The following is a 26,941-nucleotide window of genomic DNA, read 5'->3' as shown; positions in this document are numbered from 1 at the left end:
ATATGAGCATGAATATACACATGACATTGACAGTTACTGCATCAGCTCTACTCTTCTCTGGCACGTGCATATCTTTCCCATGTAGTCTTCCCATTTTCTGTGGAAACTCCACTAGAGTTTAGCCTGGTCCACTTCACCTGTGTTTTTTAATCCAATGAATAAGATGCAATTATTATTATTATTTTTTTAATGGTTTATTTATTTATTTATTTTTTTGGAAGAAAAATAAAAAACGTGTTTCAAGTAGTCATTTAGAAAGAAAAATAAATCTATTTTTAAGTTTTATTTAAAGTATATTTTAAAAGATATCTTACTAATGCAACATTCTTTTACCTCATTTGAGCATGCAGAGTGGGTACTTGAAAGTGATTTGAAAAAATCTATTTCAAACTCCTCTATAATCAGTCTCTCCACTAATTTAGGCTTGCCAGTTAGTCTAGAGCTGCACTTTTTTTTTAACATCTTTATTGGAGTATAACAATTATTCTTATTATTAACCAGAAGACTTTTAACCCTTTCCTTTCTGGACATTCAAAGATTACTTTTATATGTCTGTAAATGGCAGAACATTCCAGGTATGTATGTACATATGTGTATGTGTATTCTCTTGTGACATAATGGATAACACATATAATGTAGGTTACCTATTACATTCCTGATTGCAAATTAAAGAGTTTCTTTTACTTCGATAGTATAAAACTAGCAAACAATACAATAAATTAAGGCTAAGAACCTCTTTCAATAAAAATAGTTCTAGGAAAATTGGTTTAAATCCAATGCCAGGTTTTGAAGGCTACAACTGTAAAGATTGCTATTAGTGATACATTAGCTTAACTTGTGAACGAAAATCTTCTTTGACCTTGAGTGCAATTGTATTTTTTTAAAATGACAATATTGTTACCATGGATATATTTGCCACAGCGCAGAAAAGTCACAGCACAAAAGCAGAGATCATGAGCAGGGAAGGACAAACGGCCTCTCTCACAAAGGTGCATGCATGCCCAAATTTCCCACGCGGGGACAGGAGGCCTGTAACCGTTAGCCAATGAGCGAGAGAGAGAAGATAAGACAAGAGCCATGCCAAAGCCCACATGCCAGAAGCCCCCTAAAGCAAGCACATCACACCCAGGCGGGCCACACACACTCACATAAAACTCTAGCACGGCCTTGGGTCTCAGCCTGAGGGAGGGCAGGTCACTGAAAGAGCGGCTGCGGTGCAGCTTGGCAAAGAAAGAGTCTTGCAAGGCACTCAAGACAGACGGCCTTGGCTTGTCTGGTGAAGGATGCAACCATCTCTTCAGAAGTCAAAGCAAAATGGGGGAGTTAGTGGAAAGCAGCAGGTTACCATGCTTTTGTCAGCTTTTTAGCAAGCATTTCTGATTAAAACAAGGAGGCCGTTATTTACACCCACTTCTTTAAAAGTCTGATCTTAGAGAATGTGCAGAAAAGTCTACATGTGTTTACCAAAGCAACAGGTTAAGTGGGGGGGAGAGGAGAGGAGAGCCAGAGGAGGTTTACCACCTGTGCGTGGGTGGCCACAGACACCTCGGAATGTGCTTTCCTTAGTCACCACGTGCTTAGGGTGAACTTGAAGATGACATTACAGTCAGCCCTCCGTATCCAAGGGTTATGCCTCCATGAAAAAAAAATTCCAGAGAGTTCCAAAAAAGCAAAACTTGAATTTGCCAATTTGCTGGTAACTATTTACACAGCATTGACATTGCATTAGGTATTATAAGTAATCTAGAGATGATCTAAACATCTGCGAGGATGTGCTGCATAGGTTATGTGCAAACACTATGCCATTCAACATAAGAGACTTGAGCATCCTAGGATTTTGGTATCAAAGGGGGGTTCTTGGAACCAATCCCTCTCGGATATTGAGGGACGACTGCATTAGGAATTATAGAGACTCCCTAACACCGTATATTAAGCATTTCAAACCCTGGGTGCAAGCACTGCCTCAGGCTCATCATTTCTCCTCCAGAAATCACACTGAACTTACAAAGAAGGAGTGGTCTTTGAAGGTGGGCGTTTCCGGGGTGCCCTGGCTGTACATGGACATTCTTCTCTGGAGGGCGGCTGCCTTGTTCCCAGCGCCTGAGGATGGCGTCATGTCCTCCACGTCAAACGGACTGCAAAACAACAGGTGCCCATGAACGAACATTTGTTAAAGTCACCTATAATCACCAGTCCGCAGGCCAAGAAAGCACCTCATTATACTAACGTAAACTCAACCCAGTGGGAACTGGCCTGGTTTTGGCCAAATTGGTCTGTCAGCAAACAAACCAAGATAAAAAAAAAGTGGAGCAGAAAACGGGGTCTAGACTCACCCAAGGGATCCCAGATTATCATCACAGCTTTAAGCACAATTTATGTGCACACCTGCATACCAGATAAATTTACTTCCTCATTCATATTAGAGACACAAACGTATTAATGTTTGTCCCAACATGAGATGTTGAAGAAGTCTGTAAAAATTCCTGGAGCTTTGCAAGGGCAGACACTTTAATGATACAAGAGAGCAACAGATTATTGTTCGGTTCTAAAGAAAACTCTCCTATTCCTTTCAGTTGACCCAGAGCCTGTTGTGTGATTGAGAGGACAACAGTCTGTTCACAATGATGCCATTTATCAGCGTGCCATGTGTTCCTCCAGCAGAAGCACTGATCTTGCATTTGAGACGTCAATCATTACAAGTTACGAGGAGAGATGGGCTGGGCAAAAGCTGTGGACGCTGTTCCAATAACAAGGCAACATGTCTTTGCTGCTTCCATGCCTGGCCCTCGATATTGTAAAGGTGGCCCCAAACATTAATACTGAACATGTCCTAGTTATTTGGTAATATACCAGGGGCATAAGATCAAATGTTGTGAGCAACCAGTATTTAATAGCTTATCATGACCTTTCTCACAAGGTGACTTCAGAAAACCACTTTTAAGTTCCCTGCTCTGACAAAAGGTATCTCTGGCCCTTTGGAAATATTCTGTTTCAGTATATAGAGTGTGGAGAGACCAAGGATATCCAGAAATTTCCAAAGCAGTATAAGGTATCTGAGATAAAGAGGGCTAAGCAATTAAAACACCATAGCGAGAATCAGGATCTTTCTGTGGATAAAATATCTCATACTGGAGAGTTATTTTCTTTCAAATTAGTGGATGTGAGAGATATACTTCTTTATACACATCTAAAGGTTGAGAAGGAGGGGAGGAGACAGAATAAAATATTTAAATATAGGAAGTTGAAGAGGAGAGTCGTGATATGGCAGAGGGCTCTCCTTTAACGTGTGTGAACGTCACCCAGCTTACTAAAGAGATTCCTGGGCCCTGAGAGATTCTGACACAGCGAGTCTAGGGTGGGGCCTGAGACTCTGCTTTCGTACCAAGCTCCCCAGTGATTTTGATGGTCCACAAGCCACCCTTGGGACAGCACGAGCCTACAGCACTTGTTTCTATCATGACGATATTGAAAAGGGCGACTTACTACCAGGTGATTTCCAGGTTGAGTTTGATGGTGCCAAGGTCATTGATGTCCACAGCCACCACCTGAGGTCGGGCTGCAAACAGCTCTTTGGTCTCGCAGGTCACACTGCCGACCAGGAGATGAGTTGCTAGCCCTTTGAGTTCTGTGACCTGGTGAGAGAGGGAGAGGTAAGAAAGGCCTTACAGGAGAGCAGAGGACGAAGGCAGGTTACTCCTTCCTTTGTCTTTCTCGGCCAGGGCAGGCATTTCAGAATCATATCTGAAATCAGAGGTGGATGTTTCCCAAGCTCATCTCACATTTCCATTGCCCGCTCTGACACGAGGGCAGGTCTTCTGATGTACTTGTACTACATACAGAGGTCTGTGGGCTGGAGGGGCAGCAGGCAGAAGTCATGGGCCCAGGTCTCCACAATGGACCATCCAGCCGTGGCACCAGCAAAGACAACAAACGGCAAGGACGATATTGTACCTTGATGGAAATTAATCCAACTATCAGGGGCAGGAACACCATTTCTTCTCCATCCCAGGTCTGTTTGCCATTTACTTCTATTCTGCCTTTCAGTTTCCACCTCTGTCGGCCATACTTCATGAAAATCTGGGGAAAGACACCAAAGGGCCCTCAGGTTCCACTGCCCTCACCCGCCTTCCCACCAAACACCAGGATGAAAAAGGCGAGTAAATACAGCAGCTACTGCTCCTCCCCTTCTCCAGCGTCCTCCTGACACCCCCCGACTGTCGCTTCTTCCAGATTCCCTGGCAGGGGGCGTGGTGCAGAGCACCAGCAGGGAAAGACTTTCAAAGGTGGGTAAGTTCTGCTTCTCTAGGATAGAGGGTATGAAGGGCTTTCTTTAGAGAAAGGTCACTGCATCGTGCCCTTTGGCTCAGCTCTTTCTCTCGTTAGTTCTACTTCAGTAGAACAACCACTGGATTAACTCTCCATACTCCCCAGCTCCTTTAGAAAGACAAGGAACCATCAGCTAAAATCTACTTCGTGGCCAGAAGCAAGAAATAGGGCATCCTCCTTTTGGATAAGGGAGACAGATCTGGACAAGGATTTTGAAATCTGACACACTCTGGGGAGAGGGTGTGCAGTTTCTCCTCAGTCAGACAGCTTTACTGCTTAGAGGAAGACACATTCTCCCTCACCACCCCCGGCCAAGATGAATGATTATAGAAGGTTTTGGAGGAGATAGTTAGATGAAATCATTATGTAAGTTCCCTTTTGAAGAGGGAAAAGATAAAAAGCTTTTTTACTTTTATGGAGTATATTTTTATAAAGAAAGATCTAGATTCTATTATTCTTCAATCATGATACTTTTGAGTAGTCATAATCCTGGATTGGATCTTGCAACAGGAAGAAAAAACTGCTATCAAGTACAATATTGGGACACTTGGAAAAACATGAATATAGATTGTACATCAAATGACATTAGCTAAAGGGCCAGTGCTGTTTGTTGGTGTAGAGAATTGTACAACGTTTATATAAGAGAATGTCTTTCCACATTCAGGAAAATAATTTTTTTTTGGCTGTGCCGCGTGGCTTGCAGGATCTTATTTCCCCAACCAGGGATTGAACCTGGGCCAAGGCAGTGAAAGTGCCAAGTCCTAACCACCAGACCGCCAGGAAATTCCCTCAGGAAAATAATTTAGGGGTGAAGGGTCATGATATCTGTGCATTAATCTAAAATGGTTCATCAAAATAACAACAACAATAATAGTATTAATAATAATAAAGCAAATGTGACATAATGTTAAAAATTGGTGTCTAGGTGACCCATATATGGGAGGTCTTACACTAATCTCCAAAATTACTTATTGGCCCAAATTTCTTTTTCAAAATAAAAAAATGTAAAAAAAAGTTGAAGAAGCAAAATAATGACAGCTGACTCCTGCCTCTCAAGTCCAACACCCAGACCGACACCACACTTACTTCATATTGATCTCCAGGACAGAGGCGAGCAAAACCAGCCAGACCTGTAAGCAAGCAACTGGGATCAGAGGTGCAGAATTTATTTCCCCTCTTTATAAACCCACACTGGCACACTTATAAAACTCAAAGTGTCAGGCCTTTGTGAAAACGCATATAATAGTTTCTGGGGAACGACTGTGGGCACAGCTATTGTTGGGAATTCCATCTATCACAGCAAGAGAGGATATTCCTTGCTGGGGTGATGGGAGAGGTGCTCTCTGGGGCAGAGAAGACTGTTCTTTCTAGGAAGAGCCCCGTTAAGTTGTGAGACTGTGGGACGCATGAATCTGCTTTCCACCAGTCTCACGGGCTATGCCAGGGTTAAGATGATAGAGAAGGTCCAGGGAGGCCTAAAAAGGCACCTGCTGTTACCACTCTCTGTCAGTAGATGGCAGCAACTCACCAGTTCGTCACACCTCTCCATCCACAGAGCCGGTCCATTGAGGACCAGTTTCCACTAACAAGTAGAACATAACAAGCCTCTTAAAAGATTTACTGAAATAAGAGCAGAATTAAAGAAGCCAATTTTCACTAATAATTTTCTGGAGGATTAGTCTTTTGTTTTTAATACTTCTGAAAAAAAGCACAATCGACTGATCTTTATAAATCACAATTGTTTGGATATACCAATTCTAATAAAGTCCTAAACACTCTTTAAAAACCTCTGCAGAAGACGTAGAGTATGGACTTGAGGACACGGGGAGGGGGAAGGGTAGGCTGGGACGACGTGAGAGAGTAGCATGGACGTATGTACACTACCAAATGTAAAATAGCTAGTGGGAAGCAGCCGCATAGCACAGGGAGATCAGCTCGGTGCTTTGTGACCACCTAGACGGGTGGGATAGGGAGGGTGGGAGGGAGACACAAGAGGGAGGAGATATGGGGATATATGTATATGTATAGCTGATTCACTTTGTTATAAAGCAGAAACTAACACACCATTGTAAAGCAATTATACTCCAATAAAGATGTTTAAAAAAAAAAAACCAAAAAAAACCTCTGCAGAATATTCAGGATTCATCTACTGCCTATTTACATACCTATGCAATTACAATGGAAGCCTGGTTAAAAAACAAAACAAAAAACCGAAAAAACTGATCTGATATCAGTGCTGGATAAAGGAGAGTAAAGGGGAAAATCCTTTGAGGGTTTTTACTTTTATTTTTTCCTTTCAAAATCACCAGAAATTTCATATTGGAAGAACTGATCCAGATGGGAGAAAGCTACTTGGTAGTGCTGTTTTTGAGCTTCTCAGCTCATGTTATTAAAGCAAAATGTTTTGGAAATGCTTGAGGCGGTATCACTCTTGATACTCTAATTGTAACCATAACGTGGCACGTGGCAGTAGACAGGCAAAAACAGGCCTGGGGCTGTGCTGTGATTCTTCAAGTCCTACCTGCTAATGTAAGCCACTCATGGTACTGACTGCAGAATTGAAACTAACAGTGGGTCAATTAGAGTTACCGCCTTGTGGCTTTTAAACCTGGCCAGGTTTCTTTCAGACTCTGGTCTGAGGCCTTTTGGGATTTTCAGTTGGGGAAAGCTTCATGTTTTCTCAGCAGTTTGGGGATTACTGCTGCACTGTCTACAAAGCTTTCATCACGGCCACTCCAAAAACCATCATGGGGGTTAGCACGCAGGGATGAGCATGGGGAGGTGGAGGGGGTGTGGGGGCTTTTGTCTGCATGCTGCATCTTCCTGCACCTTGTGGATGTTTTACTGTAAACACCTATTACTGATAAAACAGCTCTTCCATGACCTCGTTCGGAAGGCCCAGATGCTACAGTCTGCAGCCGCCCGCCCTGTCCTTTTGCTCAGGGACCATTCTGCCAGAAGAATGTGCCGCCTTTTGTTCTAGTTCTGTGAGGATCTTCCTTTCCAAAGATAAAAAGGATCACACATGTTGGCAGGCAGCATATACACAGAGAAAAGGCTGGTTGGATATTCATGACAGTTTTAGCACTGGGGGGGGGAGCGAGTCTGAAGCTAAGGAAATGACACTTTCTACTCCAAGGAAAACAGCCAGACGGCTGAATAGATAGGCGCTCCCATTACAGGACTGACTGATTTACTGACCAGGCATAAATAATGCAGATTTACTAGCTCCCTGGTAGATGTCCCCTCTCCCAAGGCCGGACCTGCCCTAAAAGCTGCAGGTGCCAACACAGACTTTTGGATATACACACTGCCTGGAACTTAATATGAAGTAGGTAATACTTGGAGAAGAAGTAGTTTTTCTGTAACAGACCACATCTTTCCATCTGCAAATCGGTGGATGGGTCTAGTGCTCCCTCTTTAGCCTGGCATTGGACCCTCTTCAAAATCTGGCATCAAGGAGTTCCACAACTCTCTTCCCAGGGTCCTCTCATTCTAATGCAAAGGTTACAGCGGGAAGCCTTCCTCTTTCCCATTTCCCTCCCCCAAGACAGGTGGGTGGCACCCTTTGCGCCCCCCTCCCACCCCTCCCCCCTGCCCCCCAGGCATCGAAGCAATTGGCCACATTATTGATCCAGTAGATCATTTATTCCATGGAATTCGATTAGACTGGCTCATGCAACCATTGTCTCCGGTAGACCGTGTGGAAGTCAAGGCCAGAGACCATTCACTAGGATGCAGCCAAGAGCCTGGCCAACAGCAGGGGCTCAGCGAGCACTTGTTCAGTTGTCTTTACCACCATCACTTACCCCGCCCCTCCAAAACCCCACAGAATGATTGCTGTCTGTGTGTTGGGGAAGGGTGTGGCAGGAGGAAGTTGGCTTACCATGTCTGAGAATATTATGAAACATCCTCAGTTTATGTCACTATGTATGTTGGGGGCGGTAATTTTTTTTTTGTTTTTTTTACCAGAATGAATAACAGATAAGAAAGTAGCTAACTGCAAAGATGCAAGATTTCTTGGCAGCGTGAGGGGCTTCCTTTTATCAAGAGAGAGGAAGATTTCCATGGGGGCGTTACCCTTGAAAGGCTTCATAGAAATAGTTCAAGTTTTCATGTTAGATTAGGAAAGTGGAAGTGAGATAAATCAATAATGAAAAAGGAGGACCACTTGCAGGTTTGAGTGACCCCCCCCCCGGGAGAAACCCGGAACCCAGACAGAAGCCAGGGAAGCCCGTCGGGCAGGAAAGAGAGAACAACGTTGAGGGTAGAGATGGAAGAGCGGGAGCTGCAGAAAGTTGAGCCCGTCCGTCATGATGACCCATCGTAACCCAGAGCTGTCCTTTAGCTGGGCGGCCAGGCCCCCCGGTGGATGGCAGGGCCCCCAGAGCATCCTCACTGACCCTCAGGCCTGAGGTCCAGGTCTGGTGGGTGGGTGTCCCTTTCCTCCCACCCACTCCTGGGTGCCTGTGTGCTGGGTGGAAGACTACCATCCCATAGAAGAGAACATTTTTTTGAGCAATAGTTTATAGTATCTGCTCATCTTTGTTAGAATTTCCCTCCTCATATGGGGCTGGGGGACGGGAATGCACTAGGAGCCACGAGCTCTGGAATTCAGTTTCAAGTTTGACTCCAACGTACTGTGTGACTTCTGGGACAAGTCACTTAACCCTGCTCCCCATCGACAAAATGGGGAAATCACCAACCCACCCCAAATTGGTGAGTTTGATAATAGTGAGCGTCAGAAATAGGGGAAATACGGTACTGCTTGTATTAACAGTGAGAAGATGGTGTGATGGGAATTTCTCTCAGCTGTAAGACCCTAGACTGTGCTAGCCTGCATGGATGGTGCCCGAGAGTCAGGGGAAGGAGAGAGAAGTGTTTTCTGCTAAACACTGACTCAGGGCAGTGGTTTTCCAGAAGCAGGCTGCTGACAGAATCATCCTGAGGATGAAAAATATACCCAAAGGGTGCCGCCCACCTATCTTGGGGGAGGGAAATGGGGAAGAGGACAGCTTCCCATTGTAACCCTTGCCTTAGAATGAGAGAATGCTGGGAAGAGAGCTGTGGAGCTCCTTGGTGCCAGGGCCCCGCCCTGACTTGCTGAGATGGGGACAGGGCCTGAGTGGTTTTAGAACCACGGACTCGGGTGAGGCCCCACAGTGAAGAGAATGGACCTAAAAAACTGAAAAAGCACAGATGCCCCGCCTCAGTAGTAAAGTAAGTATTGAGACTTCATACTGAATAACAGACTGATTCACTATGGGATCTGCTGGAGAGAAGAATGCAGCCGTGTGGGCAGCTGAGAGTCAAGGTCATGTTGATTGCAAGTACACTCAACCAGAGCAGCTCTACGGGCATCACACTTGACAGAAAACTTTGCCTCCTGAGTTAGGTGACTCATTGGAAAATTAAGCTCTCCTGTCGAGCACTTAAAAAAAAAGCGCCCCTTTTCTACTCCCTTAATGGCAAAAAGTAGACAAGAGGGTGATTAAATCCCCATTAGCAACCCAGGGGTCCAGCTGCTAAGAAACCTCAGAAAAGGAAAGGCACACAAACTAGCCCTTCTCCCTGCGGTGAGTGGGTGAGTGGCCCAAACTCAGAAGGAAGACGGACTCGCGGTGATGGCTGCTCATCTGAAGCCCTGTTGGCCACCGAGTTGTAAATCTGACAACACCTGAAGGACGCTCTGTTTTCTACAACCAGAGCTTCTTTTTGTTCTGAAGATTCTTGCAGTACAAATCAACAGTGCTTCCAGAGTAGGACTTCCTGGAGTCAACACCAGAAAGGCAATGGGTAAAAGAGGAAAATGCACAGTCCTGTGTGGGTTTAACACTAAAAAACATTTAAAAATAAAGAAGTTGGTAGGTCGTTTATAGGAAAGTAGAGCATAAAGGAACAAACTAAATGACACCACGAAGAAGCCGACAGACAAGTCTAGAAAGTGGGACATTCTGTACAACAGTGACAACATGCTGAAAGTGACAACAGTGACAACAGCTTCAACATGACAAGTCAAGGGTAGGAAAAAAAAACAAGGAGGAGCCTGTTTTAGATGAAAGGAAACTGAAAAGAGATATCTAATGACCAATGATAATGCATGGACCTCGTCTGAATCCTGATTTGAACAATTGTTTAACTCACTTTTGAGACCACCAGGTCACTTGCTAATGGAATGGATTCATAACAAAGGCATATTCATTTTATTAGAAGTGATAATACTTGGCATTGTGGTGTCCCTATTCTTTAAGAGAGGCACATCGCAGTCTACAGGGAGAGACTCCCACATCTGGGTTTTATTTCATCAAAGGAAAAACAAAGACAAGAAAACAGATGAAACAAAGGTGGCAAAATCTTGCTAATTATTAAATGGAGGTGATGGGTCTATGGGAGTTCCTTATAATATTCTTCCATGTTTGTGTATGTTTGAGATCCTGTCACAGTAAATATTTAAGTATGTAGGCAAGTCTCAGGACGAGAAGGTTCTGGAGCATCTATAAATTAACATAAGTGGGGAGGGTTGAGAGTGGCCCGATATCTTTGCAAGGAAAATAAAAACAGTGTGTGATGTCACACTTCAAGGAGCTAGGCGGAGATGGCACCCCACTCTCTATAAAAGGGAGGAAGAATACCTTTCATCTTGATAGAGAACTCCCCCAGCTGCTTCTCCAGCTCTGCTTCAATGGTGCACATGTTCTAAGAAGAGCACAGGAGACCAGCATTAGGGCTACATTTCTTTCAAAGCACAGGATGTTCTCACAGCAGTGGACAACCACTGCTCAAATGGGAGGCATTTACCTGTTTGCAATGAGTTACACGTTATGTAGCAAATCGTCACAAAATGTTTAACCTAAGCCTAAGCAAGCCTTCTAGTGTACCGGAAATTCAGAGCATAGAAGACCAAGTTAAGTTATATCATAAACAGTCAGATAAATCCAGAATGTGGGAGATTCTAAAAGAACTGGCCTGGATTCTATAAAAAGGCAGTAGAATTATGGGAAAAAAAATTCTAGATAAAAGAGATTAAAGTGACATAACAACCAAATGCAATGTGTTAACTTTGATTCCATCCTGATTTGAAAGTAAATAAACTAAAACAGTTATAAAAGACATCATTGGGCCAAATAAGGGAAATTTGACAATGCACAGGATATTAGATAATTCTATAGGAGGACTGGTAATTTTATTAGATGTGATAATGGTGTGTGGTTATAAGGGATACACATGTTACATAGGTTATCATTAAAGGATCTGTGCTAAAATATTTATGGGCTGAAATGGCATGTTATCTACCATTTACTATCAAGTGACTGAGTAAAAAAGGAAAAAAAATCGAGCATATGTAAGAGAAGAAAAGCAAATATGGCAAAACTTTACCAATTGGTAAGTCTAAATAAAGGTATATGATGTTCAACATACTAGGCTTGACTTTTCTGAAGGGCTGAAATTTTTCTTAATAAGAATTTGGGGCAAAAAGAGCTCAGGAGCTCAGGTGTACTCAAAGTGAATGAGGCAGAGTTCCTGCTGCCATGCCCTGAGGCCCTCAAAATGATTCTCGGGTTTGACAAGCGTCCTCTCTTCACTCTAATGTTGAGGAACAGTAAAGGCAGAGGAGCCACACCACCTATGCCTGTGGTTAGATATCTAACCACCCGCACCCTACCTCCTCCGTGTCTGAGGACCTAAACAGAGCAATCGCAGTCAGAAATCAAGAGCAAACGTGCTGTGGCCCTTCTGCAGCATGGCCAGTTTAAGCTTTCGATGCCACCTCTGGTGTTCTAAGCAGAAGTCCCCGTCCCATCCCCCTGCACACACACACACACACACACACACACACCATCCCCCTGCACACACACACACACCATCCCCCTGTGTGCACGCACGCGTGCGCGCGCGCACACACACACACACACACACACACACACACACACGCCTGCCCCCCAGGACAGCATCTGCAAGCTTCTTCCTCCATCCCGGCTAGGGGCTCGGACGCATGGCCTGGGCAGCTCAGTGAGCACAGACAGGGGCTGCTTCCATTTGGATTTTGTTTGCAAAGGACTTCAGAATTGATTTGCAAGCTAGAGGTTCTGACTCTTAAATGTTGGTACCTCAAGTAGCTTTAGCAAAGCTGGGGAAAACTCCTGAGGTTGAGTTCTGTGCAGCTGGAAAGTTTTGAAAACAAAGTCTCAGTTTTGTAAACCAATTTTCTTCCTCAGAGCACTGGGTGTCTCTGGGAAGGAATGCATTACTGTTTCTAGAAATATATCAACGATGTTATCATGCATGTCAGGACTGCGACCAGTGTCTTTGAAAAACTTGGGGGGCAGCTAGTTTAACAGCTGAGGACATCCATGGTCAGAATTGCCTTCCGTCTCACCCAGGCAGCCACTGATGAACATTGCTGCCCTTGCAAAGGCACCCAGAACCATCTATTCCTAAACCCTCTTTGTGATAAAATCCTGGTTTTTGTGGTTATGTGAAGATACAAATCCACTTGATGTCAAGTGAGGTAGGAAGCTACAGAAGTCCTGGACTTCCTTCTCCTCTTGCCGAAATCACACTCTACATCTTTGAATTTGTGAGGAAATATGATGCCATGTCTCGGCGCTTGACCACCAGGGGGTATTTCTGAAACAACCTACAAAAGTTCTGGGACAGGCACAGGCTGCCACTCAGTCCTCCTACGTGTGTACTCTGAACGGCCTCTGTCATTGGCAACTGCTCTTTCGATTTCACAGATGTGTGGAAATGAGGTCTCATGAACTAGGGCCGCTTCGAAGCCAGAGATTCTTAACCTGTGCTCCATCAACTTGGATGGGGAAAAAAGCAAGTCACATCACTATTTCCACTAACCTCTAACTGATATCTAATACGTCCATACATCATGAACGTAGAAAACACGCTGCAGCCGTATGACTAGTACCTGTGACTTAGACCTGATAAAAGTCACGTCTATGTTCATGTCACATCAATTGTTGCAGGTACCTTGAGAAATCATTTCTATTTTTCATTACTTTCAAATTGCAATAGTTATTGGAGCCACTGCTAAATCTTGTAGTTTGATGAGTTAATAAAGCAGCAGTCTTGTACTGTATCACACATTTGATTTTAAAAATATTTTGATCACTGTACTGACAATATTGAAATAACTATATTTCGATATAATTTGTTTCCTTTGAATTCCTATGGGTTTCATTTTATGCATTCAAAATGCATTCTCCCAAATGGAGAGAAAGAAGAAGTCCTGTTTTAGACCATGAAAAAAGACAAATTTGGTTCAGACAAGAGGCGGGGCTGGAGGGTTACACAAGAAGCAATGCTGCGGCAAGTCATCCAAGACATCCCTCCCGTCCCAGGGCTGAGACCGGATGCTCAGCTCTGGGAATTGTCCAGCAGACCCTCATCAGGCCGATGACTTCATTCATGAAATTGGATCTCTGAACAAAGACACATGGGTGAGTGAGAAGTGCTGCTTTAATAATTCAGTCATTTCATCAAAGGCACTGGTTTCGGGTGACCCCCGGAGGAGTGAAGACCTCCCTGTGTCATGTGTTTGGGCCCCAGAAACAGTCAGAAAGCAGGAAAGCATGCTTCTGTTCATGGTTCTTTATCTTGCCTCCTTTAAGATAGAAGGGAAATTTCTTACAATAAAATAATCGTAGGCAGGAGGTGGGTGAACCCAATATGCAGGGCAGCCATCTTAACCACAAGGTCTGTTCAATTTGCAGGGATAAAGCTAGACTAGATTGTACGCTAGAGAATTTGGAAGTGCATTTCAATGACCAATACCGGGGCATTTACGACTTATTCATTTGCTGAAATTTTTAACATGCATTCGTAGTCTATTTGTGCAGAGACTATCTATACACATAAAGAAGTATAAGATGTGGTCAGTGAATGGCTTCACAATGTCTAAAATCTTGTGGATTTACACGTCCATGAACAAACCTGTTACCAGGCACTAGGAGGTGAGTGTCTGACAGGTGATACTCACAACAGAACGTCACATGCTCTGGAGTCCACGGAAGGCTCTAAACAAAAATACAACCAACAAAACCACCCGAGAGCCATTTTCAACAGCTCCACCGATGGCCTCAGGGAAACGCAAGACAGGCAAATAGTAAAACGTCTCTCTCTAAAGAGTAGAATGACGTTGAGGGTGCCATTCCCCTGGTTCTTAGCAGGTATCGACAATTCAGATTGGGCCAGGTGGAGTTCAGCAGCTGCGCATGTTGGCACATACCTCTGTGTACTCTCTGTAGCTCCGGCTGACCTCTGACAGGCTCTCCCGGGCAGCTCTGCTGGCAGGGGACGTCGCGAAGGCTTGCTTCATTTTGCTGGCACCATCTTGGAGGCGTCTTTGGATACAATAAGCTTCGTAGAGTTCATCTACCTGCCGGAATCAAAACAGAAACACAAGGGACATAAATATTTGTCACACTTGAAGGAAGTGACATTGGCCATCGTTAAGTGCTTAAGATACTTTATGTTTCTGACCTCAAAAGGAGAATCTTGCAGAAGTGCCATCCTTTTAGACAGCTCCATCATTTTTGTTTTAGCCACATGATCCATTTTCTATTTCAAACCGGATTTTACTCTGAGCTCTCTTTTCAAATGACACAAAATGAAAATGAACTTACCGTTGGTGGACTGCGTGAGACAAGGTTTAGATAATGAAGACAGGAGTCTTTTATATAAGGAAAGAACACTGGAAGAGTGTATGCAGTTTCAAACCAATGTGAAGACGTTGCATTACACTGGGCTATTATCACTTTATTTTAAGAGAGCGTCACAAGGTGATATTCACGCATCCAGATTTAGATTTTTTTAAAGAAAGAACTCAAGGCTACTTATCGAAAATGATTTTTGTAAAGATGTGGCCCAACAAAAGACAGAAAACAAAGGTAAGTTATTCTTAAAATTAGGGTGAAGCATGACTGTTAAAACTTATCAGACTGAACATAAGAACTGTGACATTTTTGGCATGTAATTTATACCACAATTAAAAAAAGTAAACGGGAGGAATGGAAACGAACATTTCTCTGCAATACCTCTATACTTAGGCTTTCAAATAATAATATACCCATTGCAAGTAGCTATTGATCATCTTCATTATATAAGCCTGACAGTCACTTAATACTTCTAAGGCAGTGATTCTCAACCAATCCAAGGTGATTTTGATATTCAGGGGACATGTGGCAACATCTGGAGACATTTTTCAGTGTCACAGCTGGGAGGTGTTACTAGCCTCTAGTTGGCAGAGGCCACGGATGCTGCTAAACATCCTATAACACAGAGGACAGCCCCCTACAACAAAGAATTATCCCCAAATATCAGCAGTGCCTAGGCTGAGAAAACATACAGCTATTCCTGACGATACTTATCTCTATAGTCTCTCGTCCTATCTTCAATTATCAACACACCAACCACAGTTAACTACAGGAATTATCAGGTAGATTAAGAAGAAGGATATCACCAGACATTATGTTTTCTGGGAGGCAGTTATCTACCTAGGACTACTTGAATTTTTCATTTCAGTACAAACTTTGTTCCCTCAGAAAGGAGGCTACATTTGTAGAACCAGAAGCAGGTAGAGGTGAATGTGATGGATTTCAGGGTTTAACATTCCCCTTTTGTTCTGAAGGCAAACTTTTGGCTGAACATTAAAAAGCATTACTATTACCTGTTAATAGTACAATTTTCCATAGTTGCTTTCTCTATACAGATGTCAATGATACTTAGCTTAGCAAATGAATGTTAGTTAAGAGACTGAAAATGATTCTCTTGGTTAAAGGATTCTTTGTTGCTCTTCAACAATTCACTCCACTTCACTGAGAGGAATCGTCAAAACTCTGGAAGGAACAATCTTTCCTCTTTGGGGTTGGTGGGTTTGTCTCTGAATAAGAGGGAGGTATAAGACCCAAGGGATTGTGGCATATCTGTTGATAAGATCCTTTGGTTGGGTGACTGGCATAGAGGGTGGTTTCCATACATTAAAACTAAGCTAAGACTCACTTGGTGAGCTTGCTAAAATGATGATGCCCAGGCCCCACTTTGAGATGCTGATTCAGCAGGTTAGGGATGGGTGAGGAGCCTGGAATTTTAAGTAAACAGTGCAGATTGTTCTGATGTGGCAGGTCCCCTAGAGACTTAAAAACACAAGAGCTGATACCTCTTCCGATGCAGGCCAGGCTGTTTCACCCATATGGCCTCCTGGGGGACTGTCCCTTCAGCCCTTCCCCCACTGTAGTCCAAAGACTGTAATCCTCTCAATCAGGAAACTGCTAACTGGACCACTGGTAGAGCCCTAACGGCTTAGTCTACTACTTTGCATTTAAAGAAAAGTTTACCCTTGTTTTCATTTAAACATCAATCCACCCTAGCCAAATGGAGTTAACCTTTAGAATAAAGGATAACTATGTATTCACCTAAGCAGAAACTGGCCCATCTGTAGGCAAGAATTTGTCTTACCTATAAGTCAGCAGTGGCTCTCATCAAAATAAACTGATTAATCAATTAAATATCATTTGTTAGGATTTGTTAGGGATCCATCCATAAGATGCTGCAGATAGAGGACTACCAACCTTTAATAACCACTAGGATTGTTATATCTTACAATGATGGATACAAGATGGATAAATACTCTCTTACCTAATACTAATTGTTTTCTTGCTATTTTTCCAAATAAACAGAGTAATTTCAAAGCTTGCCCGCCACATAAATATCTTCTAATGGATGTCATTGTTTGTTTATTTATTTATTTATTTAGGCTGCACCGGATCTTAGTTGTGGTATGCAGACTCTTAGTTGTGGCAGGCGAACTCTTAGTGGCAGCCTGCATGCAGGAACTAGTTCCCCGACCAGGGATCAAACCCGGAACCCCTGCACTGGGAGTGAGGAGTCTTACCCACTGGACCAACCAGGGAAGTCCCTGTTTTAGTTATTGAGTTGAACAGAAATAGGAGCGATTTCAGATTTGCGAAGGTAATAAATATCTTTCAAAGTGGGAATGGGAATGTACAACGGCAGTAGTATATACATATGTTGAAATCATCATAGAATTTTAAACTGGAAAGGATTCTTAGGATCATCTAGATTGACTATGTGCACCTCCAGCCTCACTGCATGGAGTGGAAAGCCAAGGTCCACAGAGATGTTATAGCCCAGTGAGTACGTGGCAGAGATGGGACTAAAACGTGGGGCTTCTGACCACTAGTAGAGAGAACTGTTAAACCTCCAGTCTCTCCACTTGGAACACAGGATGACGGGTGCAGATAAGAAGAGGAATTGCCAATGGTGTGATCCAGCTGCCCTCAAAGGGACATTGTTTCTAGGTTGTACTGATACTGCCTGATAGGGTCCAGAACAGGGTGGGGGGGATAGTCCCACTCCACGTTAGGCTGGTGGGACCATCAGTCAACTATTTGTAGGGTTCAGGGCTGGATGTCAGGGACCCTGACAAACTGGTATACGTAGAGGGGGGCAAAGAGGATGAAAAGGAATCTGGAAACCAAGCCATGTGAAGAAGAGTGGAAGGAACTAAGAGCTTGAGAAAGATTGAGGGAGCTACATGACAGCTGTTGTTAAGTACTTTAAAGGCCTTCATGAAGAAGGCTATGGGGGTACCAAGTTGTATGTGGGACCTGAATGTAAAGTTAGGCAAGTGTGAAGATTTTTGTAGGTCACTTTGGTTTAATCTTATCTCTAACCAGACTACACCCAGACTGTATCCTCTACCAGGCACTGTGCACGCTGCATAGGAAACACTTAATAAATATCTGTTGAACTGAAGCAGAGTAAGCAATGTGCTAGATAATCAGGCTCTCCATTCTTATTTTTTTTCTACAACTTTACTGCCTGTTGGAGGATTTAATTGCTAATCAGCTTAGGAGTCAACTGGATAAGAAATTCTCCATGGACTAGGGGCTATGCTCAGGCCAAAGGTGTATTGATCAGTGACTGAGAACTGAAAAACAGGCAAAGACAAGAGGAACGTCAGTTACCTTACTGATGTGAAACTCCAGGCGTCTCATGTATCTTTCAATTGTTTTAATTTGCTGGAATAAAAGAAGAAATTTGAAAAAGTACAGCCATTTACAGTTTCACTGATTAGACTTGTGTGGCTATCTTTATTATCTCATACTCAAAAGTACCAGAAGATGTTAACTATTTCCCCTTTCCTCCTATCTTTGTTGCTACTTTAAAGATTCTCTAGTATCACCTTAGAAAGTATTTTTTTAAAAAATATTGAATACATACTCTGAGAGATAAACTTGAGTTAGCTATTGGAATCCTTATGTTTGACATTAAGAGGGGCCAACCAAATGGAATTCACTGGATTTCTGGCAGGACAGTGTCATATTGGCGTATACTTAAGTTTCTTCGTAATAACATATAATCAGCTCAAATATGAACTCATCCCCCATTTTAATGTCTCTGAAATGGGGTGCATTTTACAACTGCAACTGTCTGTGCACGCCCCAAGATAATCATAGTTGGTTATGTGTCATCTCTTCCATTTGAGTTATAAATATTATCATATGCGTTAAATTTAATTACCCTTTAAAATAGCTGCAAACAGATTATACTATGATTCAGTGTTTTTTTAACATCTTTATTGGAGTATAATTGCTTTACAATGGTGTGTTAGTTTCTGCTTTATAACAAAGTGAATCAGCTATACATATACATATATCCCCATATCTCCTCCCTCTTGCGTCTCCCTCCCACCCTCCCTCCCTATCACACCCCTTGAGGTGGTCACAAAGCACCGAGCTGATCTCCCTGTGCTATCTGGCTGCTTCCCACTAGCTATCTATTTTACACTTGATAGTGTATATATGTCCATGCAACTCTCTCACTTCATCCCAGCTTACCCTTCCCACTCCCCATGTCCTCAAGTCCATTCTCTACATCTGCATCTTTATTCCTGTCCTGCCCCTAGGTTCTTCAGAACCTTTTTTTTTTTTTAGATTCCATATATATGTGTTAGCATACGGTATTTGTTTTTCTCTTTCTGACTTACTTCACTCTGTATGACAGACTCTAGGTCCATCCACCTCACTACAGATAACTCAATTTCGTTTCTTTTTATTGCTGAGTAATATTTCATTGTATATATGTGCCACATCTTCTTTATCCATTCATCTGTCGATGGACACTTAGGTGGCTTCCATGTCCTGGCTATTGTAAACAGAGCTGCAATGAACATTGTGGTACATGACTCTTTTTGAATTATGGTTTTCTCAGGGTATATGCCCAGTAGTGGGATTGCTGGGTCATATGGTAGTTCTATTTTTAGTTTTTTAAGGAACCTCCATACTATTCTCCATAGTGTCTGTATCAATTTACATTCTCACCAACAGTGCAAGAGGGTTCCCTTTTCTCCACACCCTCTCCAGCATTTATTGTTTGTAGATCTTTTGATGATGGCCATTCTGACTGGTGTGAGGTGATACCTCATTGTAGTTTTGATTTGCATTTCTCTAATGATCAGTGATGTTGAGCATCCTTTCATGTGTTTGTTGGCAATCTGTATATCTTCTTTGGAGAAATGTCTATGTAGGTCTTTGGCCCAGTTTTGGATTGGGTTGTTTGTTTTTTTGATATTGAGCTGCATGAGCTGCTTATAAATTTTGGAGATTACTCCTTTGTCAGTTGCTTCATTTGCAAATATTTCCCCCCATTCTGAGGGCTGTCTTTTCGTCTTGTTTATGTTTTCCTTTGCTGTGCAAAAGCTTTTAAGTTTCATTAGGTCCCATTTGTTTATTTTTGTTTTTATTTCCATTTCTCTAGGAGGTGGGTCAAAAAGGATATTGCTGTGATTTATGTCATAGAGTGTTCTGCCTATGTTTTCCTCTAAGAGTTCTATGGTCTCTGGCCTTACATTTAGGTCTTTAATCCATTTTGAGTTTACTTTTGTGTATGGTGTCAGGGAGTGTTCTAATTTCATTCTTTTACATGTAGCCGTCCAGGTTTCCCAGCGCCACTTATTGAGGAGGCTGTCTTTTCTCCACTGTATATTCTTGCCTCCTTGATCAAAGATAAGGTGATCATATATGCATGGGTTTATCTCTGGGCTTTCTATCCTGTTCCATTGATCTACATTTCTGTTTTTGTGCCAGTACCATACTGTCTTGATTACTGTAGCTTTGTGGTATAGTCTGAAGTCCAGGAGCCTGATTCCTCCAGCTCCGTTTTTCTTTCTCAAGATTGCTTTGGCTATTCGGGGTCTTTTGTGTTTCCATACAAATTGTGAAATTTTTTGTTCTAGTTCTGTGAAAAATGCCATTGGTAGTTTGATAGGGATTGCATTGAATATGATTCAGTATTAAAGGTCTCGTATACACAGAAAGGTGTGGAAAGAGACAGCATCATATATAACTTAAAAAAATATATCTACATTTAAAATAGGCCTAAGAGAGTTTTGTCACTAAGTATAAAATACATATTTTAAGTGAAAAGAAAGAACTGTGTCACAGTGTAGCTGTAATCACTCTTTTTCTTGGCGGCAAATAAGATAATGATGTGTTTTCCAATCAAGGAGGTCTTCCATTTGATGAAATATGATAGTTCCCATTTAGAGAGAACACAGGTAAGGACCTTCAAACCCTTGGGAAATTCTTAAACTTAACCAGCGCACTGAGAAACCCTGCAACCAGGTGACTTTTTTTACAAAAGTGACCTTAAACACATTATTGGGTCTGAAGATCATAGTATTTATTCATCATCCTCATTAGATAAAAGCACGAACTTTTCTAGGATTAGAAAAATCATCATTTCTCTAGGATCTTACTGTACCTAAGCAAGGATCACTGACTTCTCCTCAAGGATGAAGGATTTTATTTCCCAGTAACTCCCCAACACAGAACAATAACTTACCTTGTCTAGGTCATACAGCACACCCTAAAATTAAAAAAAAAAAGGAGTAATCTGGATTAAAACACATCTTCCTCAAAACCGTTACTGATATGAATCGAAGGATTTTGTCTGCATTTCTGCATCGTCAATGAAATAATGATTAGCCCCATAATGTCTGTTGGACTTTTTGATATTTGCTTTAAAAGAGTAAATCTGGGTTATTTTAAATAATAGTAAGAATACTTTTAAGAGCTAATATTTATTTATACTCTGTGTCTCCAGAATTCTACCCAGTCCTCTCTGCCTTCTGGGAGCCTTAAGATGTTCACTTGCTTTGGGCTCTCCTCTCTTACATAGTGAGGGACACATAAATTCACGTCCACTTAAATTTTTTTAAAATGTTGTTAACATAAAAAGTAGCAGTGATTATACGTGTTAAAATAAGACTTGCCTTCCTGTTTAAACACATAAAAATTGGCATTTAAGAAGAGCCCTTGAGAGCAGTGAAAGCTTTTCACAGTTGTTTTTAAAGCAAGTTTATTCCTGTGTGCTCACAATGTCACAGTATAATCAGTACACTAAGCCCACATCCCCCATCAGGAGGGTTTTTATGGAACATGAGCTCCTGCTGGAAGCTCCTCCATCCATACGCCATTGTTCTCCAAGGAGGAACATTTGTTGCCATTGAGGGCTGCCAGGGACATTCAAAAGCTCTGAAGGCCACTCCACAGAGAGTTCCACATAAATGGGAGCAATTTATCTTCTAATATTATTAGAATATAAAACTTTTAACTTCTATGAAGGCTTTAACCTCTAAGCCTTTGAAAAGGATAACATCTTTTAAAAAAGAAGATAACAGCTATTCATGTATATGTGTACCTCGTATATGTAGACTTTTCCTGGGCTTTCTGATGCCTTGAAACTTTAAGGCATAATATCATTTAGAACTTAACAAAATCATTTAAAATCATTAGAAACACCTCTTCAAGCAGACAAGTCCTCAAATTCATTAGAGTAAAGGAAACTTGCAAGCATCTCCAACAATACAGTGTGTAGTTGAACTGGCTCAAGGACTCCTCCGATTTCTTCTCCCAATGACCTCTTGAGCCTCCTTTTCCTCTCAGGTATCACTGACCTATTACAATTTTTAAAAATTGGAGATAAAGGAAAGTTCTGGGTTCCAAATGCTGTACTAACAATATGGTAGGAAAACCCCAACCTTTCATTTCCTTATATTACTTGGGAAGAGGAGTATAGGGAGTTGGTTTTTTTAAAGTATTTCTTCCTGATTACAAAGTTTGTCTGCATAAACATGCTTGGAAAATACTGGAACATATTAAGCATTAAGCATTAAAATAAACATCAGGAAGCACATGGCACTTTGCCCCTTGGATCTGCTTTTCTTGAACTTCCTTCCTCATCCCCATGTCTATCCAGTAAGAGAAGTTCGCCAAAACAAACAAACAAACAAAAAAACCCACTGTGTTAACACTCTAAGGATTAGATGGTACCTACCAGGCGAGAGTTTCTTCTCATATCTTTTAACTGAGCTGTCAACTTGTCCAGCTCTGTCTGGTGAACCTCCAGATACTCACTGCAAAGATAAGAGAGACGTGATCGTGAACTCTGTGACTGTCAGGTAGAATCTGATGCTGATGCTGACCTTTCCCTTCTAAAGGGGGGGCATTAAGAATCTGAACCTTGCTCTGTGGAGCACAGAGCTGGCAGGGAAGAGTCTCTGCATTTTCCTAAACTCTCCACATTTTGAAAGCTCTAGCAGTTGAATCTGATACTATCCAGATAGTCAAAAAGGAGAATCCCTGTGAGGCTGGCTTCACAGGAAAGAAAAACCAATGTGGAGGGAATGGTAAGAACCATGGAGTCAGTCCTGGATCTGGGCTCACAGAATTCTATCTAGTTCCGTAGGACACTGACAGTATGCATCTCACCACATACTAGGGAAGTTTTATTCTGGACAAATCATTGCTATAATATATTCAGGAAGGTTTTAGAACACTTCTTCAGCAATCTCTAAAACAGATATGCCTGTCTACCAGTGTTTAAGTAAAATACAATGTAACACAGAGTTAAACATAAACATATTACTATTTCAGGTCTCCTTCAATGTTTGGTTATGATATGGAAACCCGATCAAGTTCATATCTTTGGGACTCATTTAAGGCTTCCTCAATTATGGTGCAATAATAAAACACCTACTACAGAAATAGACATTCTAAAATTATCTCATAAGACTAGCTTTTCTGACTCTCCTGAGCATTTTAGAAAGGAAAAAGGTTTCAGTGCATTATTAGGTTTGATGTTCTTACTCAAGTCCATTTTTCAAAGCCCTGTAGACCTCTTCCACCCTTTTAGGCTGAGGCTCTTTGGGAGGGCTGCTGTTTTTGTGTCCTAAATTGTGCATTTTCTTCAGTTTGGCCTGAGGCTTCTTGAGAGCAGAGGGATTTTCAATGAAGGAGTTACATCTATGGAAAGAGAAAAGAAAAGCCGAAATTGTTTGAGTCTTGGGCATCCAAAACGATCTGACCAAAGAAATGTCTTTTAATCATCTTGTGTTTGTGTTAGTGTCTTTTGGGGAAGGTAACGTTCCCTTGTATATTAATAGATCTGAGCCATCCTTCATTTAGTTTTGTGGTATTAGAGTTAACTGCTGAAGTCTGGAAGCTCTGCTGGGCAGTGGCTACCCAGAGTCAAAGCCTGGGTTCAGGTAATATACACTCTGAGTGAAAGCATGTCACATCACTGAAACCTCATGGGAAGCCAAGAACAAACACTTCTAGGTGGAAATAATGAACAGGCAGAAGAATGTAATTCAGCTAAAAAAGTATAGGCACTATGTGACATCAGGCATAAGCGTCTATTAAATTTGACTGGGATGTGAATGAATAGTTTTTAAATAAAGGGCCATAAGCATGACAAAGGGCTAATGCTGGATACAAACTCATCTTATTTTATTGCACTTCAAAGATATTGTGTTTTTTCACAAATTGAAGATTTGTGGCAACTCTGTATGTCAGATGATGGTTAGCAATTTTTAGCAATAAAGTATTTAACTAAGGTATGTACAATGTTTTTTTTAGACATAATGCTATTGTACACTTAATAGACTAAAGTATAGTGTAAACATAACCTTTATATGCACTGGGAAACCAAAAAATTCGTGTGACTTGCTTTATTATGATATTTGTTTTATTGCAGTGGCCTAGAACCAAACCTGCAGTATCTCTGAGGTATGCCTGTAGTGTTAAAGTAAAGAAAAGCACACATAGCTGGATGAATAGACTTTTTAAAAGTTTACTTATTTATTTATTTATTTTTTGGCTGCGCCGAGAGGCTTGTGGGATCTTAGTTCCCTGATCAGGGATCGAACTGGGGTCCCAGCAGTGAAAGTGCTAAGTCCTAACCACTGGACAGCCAGGGAATTCCCTTAAGCTTTATTTTTATGGAGGAAATTTTGTTTAGGTATAACATGAAACTCAACATCCCTATTAGTGGCAGGGAGGCAGCCTACAGTGGTAAGATGGACACCTGGTAACTTAAACCCAAACTACTGATCTGATTAGGAAGCTCAGAGGCCAGACTACTCACTGACCCAGCTGCTGAGTGGAAAGCCGTGACCTCCGAGTCTGGTAGGTGTCTGCTGCGCACCTTCCAGGTTAATTCTTACTTTCCTCTGCCATGACCATGTGCACCAAAGGGGACAATACAGGTCAAAGCACATAAGACCCCTAAGAATGTAAGATCTTTATCATGTCAGAAAAACTGAGGATGAACTTTATTCCATGTTATCTATTTCACTACCTGTGTTCTCTTTCTTGAGTTCCTCTAAGTCTTATTTTAGATGAGGGGAGATATTAGGGAAACTGAAGACTAACATTCCCAAGCTTGTGTCTGAAAGACATCTGCTCCCCAGAGTCCGTCTGCAGAGTCAGTCTTTATCGATTACGTAACTTCGTACCAAAAATAATCTCCCAAATCTGGATACAATGGAATGTGCTTCAAAAAGGGGTGTGGGGTGATTTCAGACTCTATTACAAAGCTATAGTAATTAAAACAGTATGGTATTGGCATAAAAACAGACACATAGATCAATGAATAGAGAGCCCAGAAATAAACCCACTCATATATGGTCAGTTAATTTACGACAAAGGAGCCAATAATATGCGATGGGGAGAAGACAGTCTCTTCAATAAATGGTGCTGGAAAAACTGGACAGCTACATGCAAAAGAATAAAACTAGACCCTCCCTTACACCATATAAAAAATTAACTCAAAATGGATTAAAGACTTGAATGTAAGACTTGAAACCATAAAACTCCTAAAAGAAAACATAGGTAGTAATAAACTCCTTGACACAGGTCTTGGCTATGATTTTTTTGAATATGATACTGAAAGCAAAAGCAACAAAAGCAAAATTATACAAGTAAGACTACATCAAACTAAAAAATAAAAAGCTTCTGCAAAGCAAAGTAAACCATCAACAAAATAAAAAGGCAACCTACTAAATGGGAGGAAATATTTGCAAATCATACCTGATAAGGAGTTAATATCCAAAATATATAAAGAACTCATACAACTCAATAACAAAAACCAAACAACCCAGTTAAAAAATGGGCAGAAGATCTGAACAGACACATATCCAAAGAAGACATACAAATGGCCAAAGGGTACGTGAAAAGATGCTCAACAGCATTAATCATCATGGAAGTGCAAATCAAAACCACAATGGGATATCACCTCACCCCTGTTAGAATGGCTATTATCAAAAAGACAAGAAATAACATGTGTTGGCAGGTATGTGGAGAAAAGGGAACCTTTGTGCACTGTTGCTTGGAATGTAAATTGGTGCAGCCCCTATGGAAGACAGTACAGAAGTTCTTCAAAAAATTAAAAATAGAACTACCATATGTTCTGGCAATTCCACTTCTGAGTATTTATCCAAAGACAATGAAAACATGAACTCAAAAAGATTTCTGCACCCCCATGTTCATTGTAGCACTATTTACCATAGCCAAGATTTATGGAAACAACCTAAGTGTCCAATGAATGGATGAATAAAGAAATTGTGATATATATATACTATATATATATGTATGGCTGAATAATATTCCATTGTATATAGGAATATTACTCAGCCATAAAAAAGAATGAAATCTTGCCATTTGTGACAACATGGAAAGAACTCGAGGGCATCATATTTAAGTGAAGTAAGTCAGACAAAGACAAATACTGTACAATCTCTCATACATGGAATCTAAAAGAAAAACAACAAAAAGCCAAGCTCATAGATATTGGTGACTGTCAGAGGCAGGGAGTGTGGGCGGGATAGAAGAAATGGGTGAAGGGGGTCAAAAGGTTAAAAAAAAAAAAGGTAGCAATTCAAATTAGGGGGAAAAAGACTGCAATACATGGTGTTACAATGGATATATATAAAAAGCCTTTATTGTTCTGTAAGAAAATATGTAAATATCCACCCCCAAAATAGGCAATGGATGTGAATGCACTGGTTATTCCCAAAATAAATACAAAACACAAGTAAACTTATGAAAGCACATTTAACCTCGTTAGGGATGACATAAAAGACTGGAAAAGATTTTTAGGAAATGCTCAGGATCAACAGATGTGTGGATAAAGGTAAATCTGTTGTTACTGGTTAGAGGATAAATGGGTTCGAACATTTGGAGGCACTCTGGCAATAGGCATCAAAAGATCTGAAAGAAATGGGGTGGGGGTAGGG

At 41.6% G+C, this 26,941-nt stretch overlaps 1 protein-coding gene across 2 annotated transcripts in view; it reads right to left on the bottom strand.

Moving 5' to 3' along the window:
- Window positions 1-26,941, bottom strand: part of RIPOR2 (RHO family interacting cell polarization regulator 2) — a 206,947-nt gene that overhangs the window by 26,649 nt on the left and 153,357 nt on the right. The window contains exons 3-13 of one of the 2 annotated variants that reach the window (XM_068557672.1): window positions 23,514-23,669; window positions 22,702-22,780; window positions 21,208-21,231; window positions 18,330-18,383; window positions 14,570-14,719; window positions 10,959-11,022; window positions 5,413-5,456; window positions 3,952-4,077; window positions 3,484-3,632; window positions 2,006-2,135; window positions 1,149-1,295 (exon numbers count right to left, since the gene is read on the bottom strand). In XM_068557672.1, coding sequence (XP_068413773.1) covers window positions 1,149-1,295; window positions 2,006-2,135; window positions 3,484-3,632; window positions 3,952-4,077; window positions 5,413-5,456; window positions 10,959-11,022; window positions 14,570-14,719; window positions 18,330-18,383; window positions 21,208-21,231; window positions 22,702-22,780; window positions 23,514-23,669 — 1,123 coding nt within the window. The remainder of the gene's footprint in view (window positions 1-1,148; window positions 1,296-2,005; window positions 2,136-3,483; window positions 3,633-3,951; window positions 4,078-5,412; window positions 5,457-10,958; window positions 11,023-14,569; window positions 14,720-18,329; window positions 18,384-21,207; window positions 21,232-22,701; window positions 22,781-23,513; window positions 23,670-26,941) is intronic. The other variant, XM_068557673.1, reaches the window with a different exon arrangement.

This window comes from Eschrichtius robustus, chromosome 12 (genome assembly GCF_028021215.1).
Source record: "Eschrichtius robustus isolate mEscRob2 chromosome 12, mEscRob2.pri, whole genome shotgun sequence".
Taxonomy (NCBI): Eukaryota; Metazoa; Chordata; class Mammalia; order Artiodactyla; family Eschrichtiidae; genus Eschrichtius; species Eschrichtius robustus.
Note: the sequence above shows the minus strand (reverse complement) of the source record. Positions and strands in the feature narration are given on the sequence as shown.